General features: G+C 45.2%; 1 protein-coding gene across 4 annotated transcripts in view; it reads left to right on the forward strand.

The window, feature by feature from the left end:
• The window catches only part of TLE1 (TLE family member 1, transcriptional corepressor), a 100,373-nt gene that overhangs the window by 61,932 nt on the left and 19,806 nt on the right, over positions 1-18,635 (forward strand). For all 4 annotated transcript variants that reach the window (XM_038769397.1, XM_038769400.1, XM_038769398.1 and 1 more), the window contains 6 exons: positions 6,703-6,819; positions 10,540-10,593; positions 11,192-11,344; positions 12,527-12,671; positions 13,800-13,990; positions 15,124-15,200. In XM_038769397.1, the coding sequence (XP_038625325.1) occupies positions 6,703-6,819; positions 10,540-10,593; positions 11,192-11,344; positions 12,527-12,671; positions 13,800-13,990; positions 15,124-15,200 (737 nt within the window). The remainder of the gene's footprint in view (positions 1-6,702; positions 6,820-10,539; positions 10,594-11,191; positions 11,345-12,526; positions 12,672-13,799; positions 13,991-15,123; positions 15,201-18,635) is intronic.

The following is an 18,635-nucleotide window of genomic DNA, read 5'->3' on the forward strand; positions in this document are numbered from 1 at the left end:
ATAAACCTATTGAGCGATTGGTTAGTAAGGTACTGGGAGGTTCCACAATTTTCCTGGACCCTTGTTCTAGCTTCTGGGCATGGGCCTTAGGTTAAGAGATCCCTCATCACCTGCTTTGGTTTTTTTTTAAAGAGGGTTCTGGGAAAATGTTTCTTAAAGTCCTGGGGAAGGGGCTATCAGTTATCAGTCATGGTTAGACTATGCTTTGTATGGGAAGTATCTCATAGTGCAGTTGAGATTCCTTTCCCTCTGTTGGGGAGGGGGATTCATTTCCTTGTAGCTGTCTCCCACTCCTCCCACCCCTGTTACAGTGCAAACCCATTCCCCCAGTGTTGGCAAGTTCTGTGCCTGAGTGAAAGTGAAAGCTTTAAGATTGGGTTGGTTTTTTTCGAGCAACCATGGGCTTTGCCACGCCCCATACATGGCCGGTGTGACCTGGCTGCTTAATGAATGCATTTGCACACACTCCCCCCCCCCCCACACCCCCTTTCCTTAGTCTGCTGACACCCGAGGCTTTGGTCGGCTTTAATGGGCGGGAAGTCACTTGTGCAGTCTTTTTAAATGTCCGGTAGAATCTGCAAGTGACCAAATGCACTGGAAAAAGTGCAGCACCAGATAACGGCCTAATTGGTACCAGGTGTAGATAAAGAATGCACACAGATGTGACGGAGAACACAGTTTCCTAATTGTTATAATGTTCAAGGGAAAGTTAATTGTCAATGTAGTGTGCTTGCAAATTGAGTTCTCATTGCCTGAGTATTCCACAGGATAAATGAAGTGCCAAAGGCTCCAAATCTGTACCCCTGACACATATGCATTTCCCGTGGCTCCAGAAGAATTCCCAGGGGGAATCAGAGCAGCAGCTAAGGAAATCCATTTGAATAATGTGTATTAGGAGTCCCATTAGGGAAACCTGCCCAGCTCTCCCGGGCACCTGGGAGTGGATTTGCCTCTTACATTTGTGGCTGATGGTTTCCAGGTTTGAGGTTGGGGGAGAGAAGGTGTTCTAAAGAGCCAGGTTGGATTGCAGGGTGTGGAGATGACATTCCAGGAACAACTTGGGGAACGTGATGCTCCCTTAAGCTGTTTCATTGTCTTCTAGAGTTATTTGCAGAAGGGAATCTGGGCAAGCAAATATTAGTCTTGAGTCACTGGCGGATGGTGGGGGCTAGAGGTGGCTAGTACAGACCTGGGCCTTCATAGTTCTTGGAAAAAAAAAGAAGGGCTTTCCTATTTGGGCATGGTTGTGGTGGTTCTCAAGATTTCTGGGCCACTAAAAGAAAACTTATAAACGTTGGCAGCTTGATGTCATGCAAACCACCATGCAGCATATGCAAATGTCTGTTATGTTATGCCTGATGGATGCTTATTCCTGTTAGATCTGAAGCACGCATATTAGAAATTTCTGTCCCAAAGAATTGAATATTCTTCTGGGAAATGTAGGCATTTTGGTAGTTAATTAAAAAGGGGCACAGGGAGACCTGATGGCTGTCTAAAGAAAACAAATGATGGCCACAGTGCAGTGGCATGTAACTTGCATTACTGGGTGTGTGTACATCATGTCCAAACTCCTCCTGTGATAATGGAAGAGTCATCTCCTGTGCCTTGTTCTAGCTGATGCCTCCTTTGAATTTGTCATGTCCCTGGGTTTGGGGGGGGCAGGTGCAATACTCAGCTGAGATGCGTGTACTACTAGCTGTGATAAAGGTCTTGTCATCAGCCTTATTTGCCTTAATACTCTGTTGAATATCCCCCAGTTCTTAATACAGTGCTTGGCACATAATGAGTGCTTAATACCCCAGGTATTATTATTACAATTATTATTAGCTTTAAGGTACTAGCAATGCCTGTAGGAGATCTGAGCTTAGAATGTGGGTATTCCCATACCTCTCAAACACATTTGCTTTTCTTTATTAAGTTCATATTTTCCCCTGGGGCCCTAAATGTTGTTTATGTTGTTGTGGGTGGTTGTTTTGGGGGTTTTTCTTCTTCATTTTTCTATTGTTTCTCAAATGTAGTCCCTAGAGGTTGTCTTAGCAACCTCAGAGAAATGGTAGGGACAGATTCAGGGAGATCCAGGCAGGGAGAAATAGACCCAGAGAGAAAACTGGGAAAGACTTGACAGGAACTGATTGACCAAGATCTAAAGTGAGAGAGAGAAAGCAACTGTATTTAAACATTCCCATGAATGGGTCATGGGCTTCTGCTAGTTTTTGTCTTTGGCCATATTTAAAAATTGTGCCTCGACATCGGTAGCCAGCGCCAAGTTTCCTGCGAAAACTACTGCCTCCTCTAGACTCTGCATATATAAATCAACCAGTCAGTGGTATTTATTGAGCACTTAGCATGCAGGGCAGTGTACTACATATCCAATCTCTACATCGACAGTGACTATTATAGTAGTTCTCTTGAGGGCCTGGACTCTTTGTATCTCACAGTGGAAAGCTGTTATGTAGGATCCACAAGTTGATGAGATGGACTTGTGGTTGTAGCACCTGAGATTCAGTAAAGGGAACAGGGGTTGGTCTAGGAATAGCTCGCAGTACTCTTTTACTCCTGTCAGTCAATCATATTTATTGAGTGCTTACTGTGTGCAGAGCACTGTACTAAGCACTTGGGAGAGTACAGTCCAACATTATAACACATTCCCTGCCCTCAGTGAGCTTACAGTCTTCCTCCTCCTTTCATCCCTTGCTGGGGAGGTTTGAGTGCTGCATCAGTAGACAAGACAAAATGCTAGCCATCCTCAGGGATCATGTAGACACCCATTCATAGAGGACATTAATTTGAATTGATCCACAGTTGTTGTAATGGGAGATCCCCAAAGAAATAACCCAGGACAACAAGTTCTAAAATCAAGCCCAGCCTGTGGGAAACTTGGGTTGGTTTTAAGTGTGACAGGTCTTCTGGTCCAGAGTATTTGGTATCTGCCTAAACCTCCTTTAGCTGAATTAATATGTGTCCAAAATTTTGGATACAAAGAATTTTCTATCTGAGATGAGAAATGCCATACTTTATATTTTATACCTTTTCCTCAAGTTTCACTGTGTCTTAGGTCAGTCATTCTCTTTTTTCTTCCCTGCCTAGTCCTTAGGTTAGAGTGATGTGCCTTGTGATGAGGGATGAGGAAAGGAGTGAAAAAGAGTGTAGTTTTTAATTCCAGCCACAGATATGAAATGATTGTAATTCTAACGAATGTCTTCAGAATTCCCAGAGTCCTTCTGCTCTTAAAACCACCTATCTGCCATGGCATAAAATGCAAATTGCTGCAGGGATAGCCAGTGGTGATCTCTTTGCCCTCTCTTAAAAAGCCAGACAATGAAGAGAAAGTGCGCGCACGCGTGTGTGTGTGTGTGCGCGCGCGTGCGCACACGATTATTATGATGGCACTTTTGAGGCTGGGATTTCATCTTTGGGTTCTGGAGTGTTGGTGAGTGAAGTAATTAATCAGAATTCTTAGCCATCTATTTTCAAGGTCTGCAGCTAGTGTTGCCTCCTGAGAAACCTGTTTGTTTTTTTAATGAACATCTGCGATCCCCACACCACAGAAATGATTAAAGCAGCCAGGAAACATTAGCATGGATCCAGGTCCTACAAGACATCAGACTGGAACGGAACAAAATCAGGTGGCAGTGGACCTGAAAAAGAAATGGAATTAACTCTGCCTTTCGTTTCCATTACTTTGTTGGTTGGAATTTTGAGGGAATTGGAGCTTGTGGAAGAACTTTGAGCATAGTTACCTGCAGGCATAGTGCGGGGGAGGGGGAGAGGTGGTAGGAGCAAGTTGGGTAGGGCCACTGCATACTCAATGACTGGTGAAAATAGTTTGGCCAATTTTCTTTTTAACTCAGGGTTGGGCTGTGCCAGTTTTGTAGTTGCCCAGTCAAGCATGGGAAAGAGGAGCATAGGAAGCTGCCACCATTCCCCCTTCCTTTTTTTTTCTTTTCCTCCCACCTTTCCTTGCAGCAGAGGGGATAGAAGCAGGATGGCATAGTGGATAGAGCACGGGCCTGGGAGTCAGAAGGGCCTGCGTTCTAATCCTCGCTCTGCCACTTGTTTGTTGTGTGACCATGGCCAAGTCACTTTCACTTCTCTGTACTTGCCACCTCAGCTGTAAAATGGGGATTAAGACTGAGCACCGTGTGGAACATGGACTGTGTCCAACCTGGTTAGCTATGTATCTACCCCAGTTCTTAGTACAGTGCCTGGCACATAGTAAGTGCTTAACAAATACCATAAAAAAGAGGGGTTGGAAAACCCTGACGGCATCTCTGGTGTGTTCATGCTGTCTGGCAGTGGCCACCACTTGTCTGAATGGCTGCATTAAAGAAGCTGGAAAATGGGCTAAAGAGAATCGGTGCTCATGTATTTGGCTGAGAAGGCTTATCTTCCAGGGTTATGTGAAGAATGTTGATCCGCTTTTCCCCAGACAAAATACAATCGGAATGTGCCACTTTTGCACCAGGAAGGGAGAGTTTAGGGAGCAGGTTGTTAGATTAAGCAGACTCTGAAGTGCCTTGCAACGCAGAGATTTGTCCAAGGGCGCCAGAATCTCTCTCACCCCGCCAACCACACCCATAGCCAAATGTGTTTCAATTCATTGCAGCTGATTTGTGAGGAGTTGGAGTTTTGCAATTCAGTAATGGTGGGTGGTGGGGCATGCTTTGTCTTCCCAGATTTAGCCTGCTCACTGTCCTGGAGGCTCTCGCATGGAAAGAGAACGTAACGTTAAGATGATGTAATGCTTGACTTGACTACACAAAGATTCAGTGTCAACTTTCTGCCTTGGGCCTGTTTACAATTTCTGGAGGGATTTTTGCACATTTTGACCCTTAATGGATTGGGCTTACCAGTGCTCTTGCCTCTTTGGGCAATGGTGATACCATTGTTTGTATGACGTAAACATCATTAGCCTTTACTGACCTTACTGGAATGGACTCTGCTCTCCGCAATACCCCTGCGTTTCTATGGGCATGAACGTCTCTGTCTTGTTTTGAGGGGAGGGGTTGTGGGGAGCTAAAGGGGTTATTTTCCTCACATTTATCAAGGTAATTAGTTCAGTGATCCAACAACCCCACCTTTTTAGCCACAAAACATCGTGGTAAAGACATTACTTTGAGCTTCTTTATATTGAATTGCACTGGGCCCTCCTTCCTGCTTTTATGTAAACCTCCTGGCATTTGTTTAGCTTGAACGCTCATAAATAAAAGAGTGCATAGCTAGCTTTAAAGTGCAGCCCCTGAAGTACGCAAAAGAGGATTCAAATTGCCTTATGTACCCTGTTTTGTTTTCCTCTCCCTTGTGGTTGAGCATTAATGTTTAAGAGGCCTGGAAGGCTCCCATGGTGATGCCATTCGGAGGGAACTGGTGGCAGTGGCCGAGAGCCCACCCGTCTATTTGGATCTCTGGTTTGCTTAGGAATGAATCCCCAGGGCTTTTTAAACGGACCACAAAAATACTTGCTCTTGGGACAGACTGCTGTATCAAATTTAGCATAATTTAAAGTTTGTGTTTTAAGAGGAGAAAACAAGGGCAGGAGAAATGTAAATGCTGGCTGGCACCATGCTTGCTCTCTGTCTCTCTCTGTCTCTCTCTCTCTCTTTCTCTCTCTCTCTCTCTCTTTAAAGACAACTTTCTGAAGCCAGGTTATTGGGGCTTTGTGAAAGGAGTTTTTCACACAACTCATTCAGCATTGTTCATGGCATTAACACATCACTGAACAAATTGCCCCCTTGCATATGCTAATCCTGCACTTAAAAGAACTCATTGTAACATGTTTTAATGCTTTAGCCAGAGGGGAGATGGGAATTGAAGGCATGTCAAATCGTGTCATGTGACCCAAAAATATCTCGAATGCCTGTTTTCTTTGGGTCAACAGTTTGTACTTAGCATATCTGAATGAAAGTAGTCTGTGTAGTTTGTGGAAAAGATTAGTCTTTGCTCTCCTTTTGTGTTGAGGTGCTGGCCTTGATTCTCTGATGAAAGTGACTCGTGGGGGAGGGGACTTTGAATTTTGTACCAGTGAATTTTATATTGATAGAGGAAACACAAAATCTTTTCATTCTCCACAATAAACTGGAGGGTTTCCAGTAGGGTTTTCCCTGATCACTCCTTAAAAAAAAAATGTACGCTGGGCCTTTTAGGATAACCTTCTTCTGTTAGCCCCACCCACACTTTTCATACTTAAGTGGCTTACACTTAAGTACAGTGCTCTGCACATAGTAAGCGCTCAATAAATACGATTGATTGATTACACTTTGAGACTACTCTTCCCCAACGTCCCCCCAAGTTCCTAAGAGCCTGTCTGATTGAGTAATCTTCTGGGCTTTCATATTTATTGTACACATTCTCAAACTAGGAGATCTCCATCAGAATATGTGAAAAGTATATTCTGGAAGAAACAGCCGACTCCTGTTTCTCTCTCGCACCATGAATCCAGTTGAATAGGAAGCTTGAATGACTGATAGACCCAACCAAACTTCGATTGTTGGATTGTGCAAAGCCAGAGTCTCTTTTTAAAATGCATGAACCCTCTCCAACTGTTTGCCTTGAAAGTCTTTGATGATGAGGTGAATTAAATGGAATAAAAGTCTGTGTAGGTATCACATTTCTAAAGCATCTATCATATCCAGTTTGAGATTTCATGTGTACAAAGGATTTCTGAGAGGAATTTTTGATTGACCTTATTCTTTGTCTTTACAGAGTAATTCTTTACTGGTCCCGGACAGCCTGCGAGGAACAGATAAACGGCGGAACGGGCCTGAATATTCCAATGATATCAAGAAGAGAAAGGTGGAGGACAAGGATGCCAGCCACTATGTAAGTAATCTATGCCCAGGTGATCTGTTTATTTGCATACTTGGCTGCCCAGGGAGATCCTTGTACAGAAAGGTAAATCTCTTGGATACAAGTGATAATTGCTGGCCCCTCATGGATCTAGAACTCTGGAGACTATTGATCATTTGAGCCTTGAAATATTTCTTCCTCAGGCTAAAGATTATGCAGTGATTCTGCTCCAGCCCCTGATCTCTGTGAGCTCTTTGATGTTTAAAGCCAGTTAAAATACATTTCGTTTGCATTTGACACCCTCTCTTTTTTTATGTAATTCCAGTGCTCAGAGCTTGAGGCCTTGGGCAGGTCCACTGGGCTGTTCCAGGGGAGTGGGCTGGGGCGGTTCCATTTTGGTTCACATGCTCAATTTTGTCATCAAGCTCTACCTTCACCAACTCTGGAATTTTGTATCTGACCACAACCTCCTCACCCGCATTCTCTCCCACACAACTTCTCTCCAAAAATCTGTCCTGTTTCCCCAGAGAGACCTTCCAATCTTTGATCCCCTCCAATTTTCTAAAGTCATTCATTCATTCAATCAATCGTATTTATAGAGCACTTACTGCGTGCAGAGCACTGTACTAAGCACTTGGAAAGTACAATTTGGCAACAGACGATCCTTACCCAACAATGGGCTCACAGTCTAGAAGAGGAGGGAATGCCCTATTTGGTCTTCATACCCAAACTACCTCTTTGACCCACAGATTGACATCCTTGACACTGCCCTCTCCACTAACTAACTCCATTTGTACTAACTTGCTGCTCTGGATTATCTCCTCCGCTCCTGTGCACCAGTTGCAGAGTGCTGCTGCCTGTGGAAATCCAGACATCAGGCTGCCCTTGTCCATGTCATTTGTCTTTACCTGCTTTAACTTCACCTTGTATCCCCCCAGCGCCTAGAACAGTGCTTTGCACATAGTAAGCACTTAACAAATACAAAAAAAACCCTCTGTCCTCTCCTCTTCCAGGCAACATTATTTCTCCATCCCATGCCCACTGCCCATTCCAGCTCCCTCCGCAAACCCCCTATCTCCCCACCCTTGATATTCACCCCACCCTCAGCCCCACAGCACATACATATCCATAACTTACTTTAATATCTGTCTCCCCCTCTAGACTGTAAACTCTGTGGGCTGGGAATGCGTCTACCAACTCTGTTATTGTACTCTCCCAAGTGCTTAGTACAGTACTCTGCACACAGTAAATGCTCAATACTTACTATTGATTGATCCTACAGTCATTGCTCTAAAAGTCCCTCTCTCTCCCATCTTAGAGAAGCAGCGTGGCTCAGTGGAAAGAGTACAGGCTTGGGAGTCATAGGTCATGGGTTCTAATCCCGGCTCCACCACATGTGTGCTGTGTGACCATGGGCAAGTCACTTAACTTCTGAGCTTCAGTTACCTTGTCTGTAAAGTGGGGATTAAGACTGTGAGCCACGTGGGACAACCTGATCACCTTGTACCCCCCCAGTGCTTAGAACAGTGCTTTGCACATAGCAAGCGCTTAACAAATGCCATTATTATTATTATTATTATTATTATCATCAAAAGCATGGAGTAAAGACAATTGAGGGAATGTCTTCTGTTATGTCAGGTTCTTGCCCATGTTTCTTAGTGTTCTGGCAGAGTGGTGGGGGGGGGACGGGTAGGCTGGCAAATCTTTGGTTCTGGGTTTAGGGAAGCCAGATTTGGCAACGTGTGTGTCTGTATGTCCTTCTTGCTTTGAACCCTAGATCCACCCATCTTAGTTCATAGCTACGCTAAGGGTCGGAACACAGTAGCCTGGCGAATGGGCAATTGTTTGGGCTGGAAAGCCACTTACACATGTTTTATAAAGTGCTGTAGGCCACCGTGATGAAATATTTGATGTGCAAAATACCTAGAAGTGAGATAGTCAGTAAATCATACTTATTGAGCGCTTACTGTGTGCAGAGCCTTTCTTGTGTCAAGAATCTTTCACGTCATTTTCATGTACCCAAGCACGTGAAACAGGTATTTCTATATGCAGTGATGCTATTCCACTTGTACATTGTGGTGGTCTGGTCAGATCAATTGGTAGGCCAGATGCAGCCACCAGGCTGCATTTGCTCATCTTTGCTCTACCCCCTACTCAGTTTCCAAAAGAGGCTGGGAAATGAAGCAGAAACACTTCCTTGAGAGAGGAGCCTTAATATCAACAGCTATAGGACTGAGCTGAGCTGCTGGGGAAAGACTGTGGAAGACAGACCATTCCATCAGACGCAGCAATTCTGAGATTTTGACATTGCTAAATTAGGACTAACAGTCAATCAGTCAGCTAAATTATATCATTTTGAGCGTTTACTATGTGCAAAATACTACACTAAGTGCTTGGGAGAGTTCAGTACAACAGAGTTGGTAGACAAGTTCCCTGCTCCCAAGGAGCTTACAGTCTAGAGGGGGAGACAGACATTGGTGGATTCCATTCCAGATGTCTGGCTCTTTCCAGTATCCCACTTTCTTCAAAGACTTGATTCTCTCTAGGCTCAGCTTCTCTTCATTTACTTTAAGGGAAGTCACGTCCTCTGGGTCAGGAAGAAATCCTCCACTCTTTCTCCCTGTGCCAACTTTAGTATTTGGCCAATGAAATCAAGCCACTACTCCAAAAGCAATGAAACGTTGACATTTTCCCCAAGTTGAGGCATTGTGTTAACCCCAGAAGAAAGTTCAACGATGGGCTCCATCTGCCAAGGTTCTCTGTATATTACCTCTCCTCTTTTCCTTTTAAAAAAAAAAAGCCAAACCAAAAAAAGGGATCAGAAAACAAGTGAAGAGGGCTGATTTAGGGATGTTTTTTTGGGGGGGGGGGGGGGGGGGAGTGGTTTTTTTTTGTAGCGCTTACTCTGTGGCAGCCACTGTACTAAGCGCTAGCGTAGATACAAGTTAATCAGGTTGGACACTGTCCCTGTTCCACAAAAGGCTCACAGTCTTAATCCCCAATTTACAGATGAGGTAGCTGAGGCACTGAGAGTAAAGTGACTTGCTCAAGGTCACACAGCGGACCAGTGGGGGAGCGGGATTAGAACCCAGGTTCTTCTGACTCCCAGGACTGTGGTCTGTCCACTCAGCCACACTGCTTCTCCAGTTTGGGATGTTTGTCCGAAAAGACTGGCTTGGAGGGCTGTCCTCATTGCGCCAGAATCTAAGTTTGGCTGGTGAATCCCATTTTATAAAGCAGTGGGGTTTGGATTATGTGTGGAGTCGGTTTGGCACAACTCGGGAGATGGTCTCTGCCAGCAATTGAGGTTGCTTAAAACGACAATCATTTAAGGGTCTTTAACTTGGCTGACTTCAATGTGAAGATGACAGCCAGGAAAAAAAAAATCCCTTGTGTTTTTTATTTTTTCCATTTTAACTCTCCTGTTTTGGTAATCGCTTTAACAGCCCAAAAGAGAAACAATCTCACCTCTTTCTATGAGGTCATGCATGTTCCAGACTGAAAAGGGCTGTTGGGTATAGAAAGTAGTCTTGGAGCTATCGGAGATGCAGGGAAGAGACATAAAAGTCTTTGGTTATTTGGTACTGTGGGACTGGAATTGGGGAACAGTCTCGACAGCTGTTTGGTGGTGGGCAAGGGCCGGGAACTCCATGCGATTATAATGTGTTTCTGAGGCATGCAGGCAGCCTAAATGGGGACTTCCTTTTTCTCTACTCTATCCCCTACTAACTGAAATAAAACCCTCCCTTTTAGGACAGTGATGGGGATAAAAGTGATGACAACTTGGTTGTGGACGTGTCCAATGAGGTAACTATTTTCTCTGTCCAAGTATGACACCCAAACAAAGGTCTTGCCTTGCATACCATCTCAGCAAGAAAAAATGTCTCGTCCATGAATATGCCCCAAATGTCATAAGATTATTAGTTTGCACTTGACAAATCTTGCTAGTCTTGTCTCTTTGGATTTGGAAATTGGGTTTACATTTTCAAGCATTGCATTGCCTCACCAGGCTTTGGATGCCACTCACAGCTTGTGCCCTGTGGGTCTGGGGAGGGAGAAGATGGAACGCCAGGCTGTCTTTGTACAGCCGTTAATGTTTTTCTTGGACCAGCAGGTTGAACCATGCGTGCGTGGTCACCTGCTGTTCTTAGGTAGAATAGAGATGCCATTGTTAGTCCCTGGTACAAGTATTCATTTCCTATTCTAAAGGGGGACCATCAAAGAACAGTACAGGACTAAACCTCACTGCCTAAGCTGTTTAGTATTTCCCCCGAGGCTTAAGGAATTCATTTGGGGCCGGGTAGAATCCTGAGAATCAGGAACTGGGGCTGGGGGGAGGGAGGGGAGGGAGGAGTGTGGACAGTTCATCCCAAAACTTTGTTGGCTTTTGGTTCTGTTTATGGAGGATCCCTCGTCCCCACGGGCAAGCCCGACTCACTCCCCCCGGGAGAATGGCATCGACAAAAGCCGCCTGCTGAAGAAAGATGCTTCAAGTAGCCCAGCCTCCACGGCCTCCTCAGCGAGTTCCACCTCTTTGAAATCCAAAGAAATGAGTTTGGTGAGTATCAGGAATGATGTGTGGCCCCTGGGAAGGGTGATTGCTTTAGTTCTCTGAATGGGAGAGGGCATTTCCACATCAACAATCTGTGGTACTTATTGAGTACTTGCTGGATGAGATACAGTTGAGTTAGCAGACATGTTCCCTGTCCTCACTGCTTACAGTCTTATGTGTGCAGAGCATTGTGCTGAGTGCTTGGGAAAGTACCATAGAGTTAGTAGGCCCTATTCCTAACCTCAAGGAGCTTTCACTCTGGTGGGGGGTGATTGTGTCAGAGGAGAGGCTTGACTTTTTCGGGGAGTAAAGAACCCTGAAGATTAGATGTTTGGGGATGTGTGATCCCCTTTTCATTGGAGAGGGTGGGCCAGAGAAAGGCACCCATTCCTTCAATTTGGCCTTGTCGGGTTTGCAGGGGGCAGGGAAGAGAGCGGGCAGAGGGTGTTAGCCATACTTCAAGGAAGTGCTTCTTCCCACATGCTTAGTGGAGAGAGCACTGGCCTGGGAGCCAGAGGACCTGGGTTCTGCCTCCCTCACTTGTCTGCTGTGTGATTTTGGTCAGTCACTTCACTTCTCTGTCTGTTTTCACATCTTTAAAATGGGGGTTAAATATATGTTCTCTCTTCCTCTTAGATTGGGAGCCTCATGTGGGACAGTGACTTTGTCCGACCTGATTATCTTGTATTTAGTAGAGTGTTTGGCATAGAGCAAGCCCTGAACAAATACCACAGTTACTATTATCATTATTATTATTTCTGGAGGTCTGTCCGATGAGGGCTTTCCCAAAGGCCCAAGATGTATCCTGTGGACAAGGCCACCAGTGTTGGAGGTGGTACAGAAATGGATGTGGGTAGGGGCAGGGGGGCATGGTTGAACTCTTCTTAAGAAACTGAAACACCTGCTAATTCAAGACTCCTAGGCTTGATGAAAAATAGTTTTAAACAATTGCAGAGGAAAGAGTGAGGCCACGTTCTGTATTTCTTGCTGGAGTTTTAATTCTGGCACGAAGAGGAAGGGTCAGCATTTCTCCCTCACCAGTTAATGCTGTCAACGTTGTGTGGATTTATGACAGTTGGCTGCAGGAGCAGGTAGTAGGTGCCCAGCATCCCAGCTGCTGTTGTGATAAATTGTGTAATATGGCTTGGATTAAAAATAATACTCATTTAATTTGTTTAATGATACCAGCATGAAAAAGCCAGCACACCCGTTCTGAAATCCAGCACACCAACTCCTCGGAATGATGTGCCAACTCCGGGCACCAGTGCCACTCCAGGACTCCGTCCAAACCTTGGCAAACCTTCAGCAATGGACCCCCTCGTGAACCAAGCTGGTAGCACACATTGCCTCTTATTTCTCTCTTTCTGTGCTTGATTAGTCTTCTGCTAATCTCGTCCTGACGTAATTCCTCCATGAATATTAAACGCACTCTCCCGTGTAGCACGGAGAAGTCTTGATAAGAAACAGATGTTCCTATTTGGTGCCCAGCAGCTGCATCCCTTTTCTGGTCCAGACTGTTTACATTCAGCTTTTATCTTATTTCCAAATAACCCCATTGGTGGAGACTTCAGGAACGTTCCTGAGTGATTATTCTGAATGGGAGCATCCCACCGGCCTCTTATCTGTCGCGGGTCCGAGTCGGCCAATATCGCTTAAAGTGGCCAGCTCGGCTAAGACGGATGTGGCTCAATCAATCAATCAATCAATCATATTTATTGAGCGCTTACTGTGTGCAGAGCACTGTACTAAGCGCTTGGGAAGTACAAGTTGGCAACGTATAGAGACAGTCCCTACCCAACAGTGGGCTCGGCTCAGTTTGGCTGCTGCTCAATCTCGAGTAGGTAGGATCCCTTAGGGCACCAGCTGTCTCTTTCAGAGACAGCTGGCTGAATGTGACCCGAGAAGTGAGTGTGAGAAGAAACTCAGAACTCACAGTCTGGGAGAGGGCAAAACAAAATCTGGCCAGGGGCAGAGTAGACTTGGGCAGTGGGAAGAAAACGAACGCTATGGTGATTACCCGCCCCCTCCCCCCAAGCCACCACCTCTCCAGCGCAAGGTAGACGTGCTTTGGTTTACCCATTACCTGGGACCATGCCAAGTTTGGAATTCCGCTCAGGGAAAGGAAATGGGGATAAAGAGGATAAGGTTGGCTTTCTTTTGAGGAGACCTTTATGGGAAACGGGGTCAGGGAGAATCCCTGCTCTTTGTGTACCCGTTTCCTCATCTGTAGAGCCTCTGTCTTCATACCTGTTCCTGAGGTCTACTGTCAGAACGTGAATCAGCTTCAAGCTGTTAGGGAGAGACGTGCACAAACTGACAGTGGGGCTAGCATTCTTCCCTGGGCTTCTTCCTTCTTGTCTCTATCTCCCAGGATGCAAAGGCTGGGGGGGGGAGGGGCAGACCATCGCTTTTCCCCTTGAAATTGGCATCTCTAAGTTGCGAATGTTCTATTCCGCTACAGCTGCTGGTTTGAGGACGCCCCTGGCAGTGCCCGGCCCCTACCCAACTCCATTTGGAATGGTCCCCCATGCTGGCATGAATGGAGAGTTGACCAGTCCCGGGGCAGCGTACGCGAGCTTACACAACATGTCTCCTCAGATGAGCGCTGCCGCTGCCGCAGCCGCCGTAGTCGCCTATGGCCGTTCCCCGATGGTAGGCCACATGCTGCTCACTGTCTCTGTCGGATGGGTTTTGGTTCAGTGGGAAAAGCCTCATGCTCCATTTAGGCCTGTCAAACTCCCTGGACCAGGAGCTGACTGCTCCCTTGTATACGTCCCTCTGCTCCGTGGTTGGGAGGAAGTGAAGCCGCAGCTCAGAAACAAAGACTCGCAGTGTATTTACGTGCGTTTCAGTTTTTGTCAGCCCTCACTCCACGATCCAGGTCATTAAGAAATGCCAAACTGGGTTTTGTTTTATTGATTTTGTAGATGAAACAAGGCAGTGTATAGAAGCTACAAAGCACTTCAGTGGTCCTGGAGACATCTGGTTTCCTCCCACCAACGGGCATTTTTAAGACTGCTTAAATGAATCTTGCAGCTCACAGAAGGCTTTTTATTCACTTTTATCCCTTTTTTTAAAGTTAAAAGAAAACATTGGAAAAAAATGGCAGCTCTATCTTACCGTGCTTGTAATAGCCATTAGTAGGTCCCGGTGTCTTTAAGCTCTTGAAGCCACCAGGATAGAAAAATTAACGAGAGCCGTGGGATGGCTTGGCCTCAATCTTTCCAGGAGGAAGGTATCATTATTTCCTGAAAGCCAGGAAGGATGGAAACGAGATTTGTTTTATTGGTGCGACTTTGTGTGCGTATATGCTTGCATGTGTTTTTATATATATGTATATGTATACACATATACATATCGATCGTCTTTAAGTCTGAGTGTGGTAGATTTGTGGCTTTTGTTTTGCTCTATGTTTCCGTGTGGTTGGAAAAAATAGGACATTGTAAATCCCAAGAGAAGGCCAAGCATGCTAAACAGATCCTTTGTAAATTTAGTTTTTCCAGCTTCAGTGGTAAGTAGGCAGTGTTTGGGAGAACAAGTACTTAAGTTTTTGTACTGCTTCTGTGGTGGAAATGTGAAAAATAATGGGAAATGCCAAAGTTCTCAAATGTATTTTTCCTGTCATGGATAGAAAAAAACAATTACCTGTGATGGGGTAGTGCCTGAGGCAGGTTTGTGTACCCTGCATATTTTTATAGACTGCAGAAGTGGACAAAATGTTTGCCATGCCACTCCCTGAATCTGACACCTTGGCTAAGCCTGTGATGCATTGTTTTTATTCTCAGGTTGGGTTTGATCCTCCTCCTCACATGAGAGTACCCACAATCCCTCCAAACCTGGCAGGAATCCCTGGGGGAAAGCCGTAAGTACCTTTAACTCCTTGGTCGTGTTTTAAACAGAGCGCTGGTGTCAGCAAACAGCAAGCATGAATTCTAAAGGGGTTGGTGTCTTGGGTGTTTCCAAGGAGATTTTTCTGATGTCTTCTCCTGCTAAGTGTTAAAGTTTTCTCTAAATACATAACTGGTAGGTGTCATGTCTCCCTGTGAGCACTGTTGGTGAGCTCATACATTTAGCTATTTCTGGAAAGAAGCTGTTAATGTTGATGCAAGGGAAAAAAAATTAGTGTCCTTTTCCCCAGTAGAGTGCTTATTTCAAAAGGAGAAGGCCAACGTGTTTGAGCCTTAAATGGTGATGTGATTGGGGGAAATAAGCTCTCGGAAATACTTAAAATGAAAATATTTTCAGGCTGCCTGGGCATCTGTCACTAATAGACGGTGTATGATGCAACCCTTGATTTTGGAAGAAGTGAAAGTTTAATGAAACTACCAGATACCAAACTGTAGAAATTGAGGTAGTTCTCAAAGGTTTCCTGAGTACATCTGTTGGCAAGTCATAGGAGGAGATATTGTGTAAAGGTGTATAAAGCGCAAGAAATAGTAGAACTGGAATAGAGGTACCTTATGTAGTATTAATAAACAGCTATGTGATTTAAAAGACTCCTTATAGCAGGTGTCTGAGTGTGATAGAAACCCCATCTTTGCCACTATTCAATGAGATTCTTCCCCCCCATACACAAATGTTGGCCATTTCTATTGGAATTTATTCAAGATGATGAATAGCTTGTTATTAAAACTAAATAAAAATAGAAGTCAAGTCTCTTGCAGGTTTTAGAATTCCATTTTCTTTAGTAATGTTGTGTAACACTAATATAAGAAATGTATTGCTGAATGATTCCTCAAAGTCCTCATTGCTATTAGCCTTAACTTATGCTTGAATCGGTTAGCCCGGTTGCATTATGCTGAGTGGCTCATTTAAAACTTACCCCATTCAGTGTGATGCGGTTGCAAATGGAAACCTTTCCAAATCAGAATATATGATCATTCAGTCTGTGGTATTTATTGAGCGTTTACTGTGCACAGAACACTCCAGTAAGCACTTGGGAGAGTACAGTACAAGGGAGTTGGGAGACACGGACTCGTTCCCTGCCTACAATGAGCTTACAGTCTAGAGAAACAGAAAGCCCTTTCATAATAGGTCAGACCCATAGCCCTCCCAACCCCATACTCCATCTCTTGGCAGTGGCACTGCTTGGTGCTTGAACAAAAAGTTCATTTGTTCAATCATTCATTCAGTCAGTCATTTATTGAGTGCTTACTGTGTGTGGAGCACTGTACTAAGCACTTGGGAAGTACAAATCGGCAACACATAGAGACAGTTCCTACCCAACAACGGGCTCACAGTCTAGAAGGCGGAGACATCAAAAAAAACAACCAAGTAGACAGGTGTCAATACCAACAGAATACATAGAATTATAGCTATATGCACATCATTAATAAAATAGAATAATAAGTATGTACAAATATACACAAGTGCTGTGGGGTGGGGAAGGGCAGAGAGGGAGGGGTGATGGGGAGGGGAGGAAAAAGGAGGGGGCTCAGTCTGGGAAGGCCTCCTGGAGGAGGTGAGCTCTCAGTAGGGCTTTGAAGGAAGGAAGAGAGCTAGTTTGGCGGATGTGTGGAAGGAGGGCATTCCAGGCCAGAGGTAGGACGTGGGCCAGGGGTCGACGGCAGGACAGGCGAGAACGAGGCACAGTGAGGAGGTTAATGGCAGAGAAATGGAGTGTGTGGGCTGGGCTGTAGAAGAGAGATGGGAGATGAGGTAGGAGGGGGCGAGGTGATGGAGAGCTTTGAAGCCGAAAGTGAGTGAGGAGTTTTTGCTTGATTCGAAGATTGATAGGCAGCCACTGGAGATTTTTTGAGGAGGAGAGTGACTTTCCCAGAGCATTTCTGTAGAAAGGTAATCCGGGTAGCAGAGTGAAGTATAGACTGAAGCACGGAGAGACATGAGGATGGGAGATCAGAAAGGAGGCCGATGCAATAATCCAGGATAGGATGAGAGATTGAACCATCAAGGTAGCGGTTTGGATGGAGGGAAACGGGCGGATCTTGGTGATATTGTGGAGGTGAGACCGGCAGGTTTTGGTGATGGATTGGATGTGTGGGGTGATGAGAGAGCGGAGTCAAGGATGACACCAAGGTTGCGGGCTTGTCGTATTTATTGAGCACTTACTGTGTGCAGAGCACTGTACTAAGTGCTTGGGAAGTACAATTCAGCAACAGAGAGAATCCACAGCGGGCTCACAGTCTAGAAGGTGCTCTGTCCATTCTTCTGATTAAGGACATATTGTCTTTTACCCAAAATCTCTCTCGTAAGCTTCATTCCTGTTTCCTCAGCCTTCATCATTCCCGACTGTAGAACCCTAATCTCTGCGGGCTAGCCTCATCCAGAAAGCTACGCCCATTCCCATGGTCATTTCGATTGCTCCCCCATACAGATGGGTTTGGAATTAAATTCTCATTGATTGTAAGCTCCTTGAGGGCAGGAATCCTGTCTGTCTAGTCTATTGAATTCTCCCAAGTGCTTAGTACAGTGTTCTATTCACAGTATGTGCTCAATAAATACCATTGTGATTGCTCTGATTCTCACATAATCTAGTGTAGGGTAAAATGTGTTCTTAAGTGAAATACTATTGATGTTCAGGTAGAAATAGAGGTGCCATGCAGAAAAGCCTCTGCTAGATTCTAAGCTCCCAGAGGTCAGGGATTGTGTCTAGTCATTCTATTGTACTCTCCCAAGCACTCAGTACAGTGCTTGGCACACAGTAGACTGTAAGCTCCCTGAGGGCAAGGGATCTCGCTCTATTGTACTCTCCCAACTGCTTAGTACAGTGCTCTGGACCGAGTAAGCACTCTATAAATACCACTCATGGCTTGGTTGATTGGAGAAGTCTCTAGGCAAAGGAAACAGTTGGTGCTGAAAAACACTAGCTGAATAAAATCCTGCTAAACATTCCATGGGGTAAAGCAAATTGACCCAGACAGTGATGAAGATCGTACCTAACAGATTTCCAGGAAGCATATTGGGATGATCACAGTGTAACAGCTGGGGAGCTTAAATTGGGGAAATTCCGGAAATGAAAATTTCCATTCTAAGAAAGAGAGCTCGAATTTCTGTGGCCAGAATATCTCTGAAACCACAGATTTGTTGTAAGTGTGGTCCGAGGTTAACTTGGCTAAGCTGTAATTTGCCCGAAGAGCATGGAAGTGTGTCTTACTGGGAGAACTCTGCTCCTTGGATATGCCTTCAGGATCTGTCGCGTTGGGCTCAGTCACTCCTCCTCGGCCCGGGGACCACCCTTACAGAAATGGGTTGATAGCATTCCAGGCCACCATTCCTGGCTCTTCCCTCTCTTCGTTAGACTTCAGTGCCTGGCTCAGTCCAGGATTTTTAGAGTTCA

This window comes from Tachyglossus aculeatus, chromosome X4, assembly GCF_015852505.1.
Source record: "Tachyglossus aculeatus isolate mTacAcu1 chromosome X4, mTacAcu1.pri, whole genome shotgun sequence".
Taxonomy (NCBI): domain Eukaryota; kingdom Metazoa; phylum Chordata; class Mammalia; order Monotremata; family Tachyglossidae; genus Tachyglossus; species Tachyglossus aculeatus.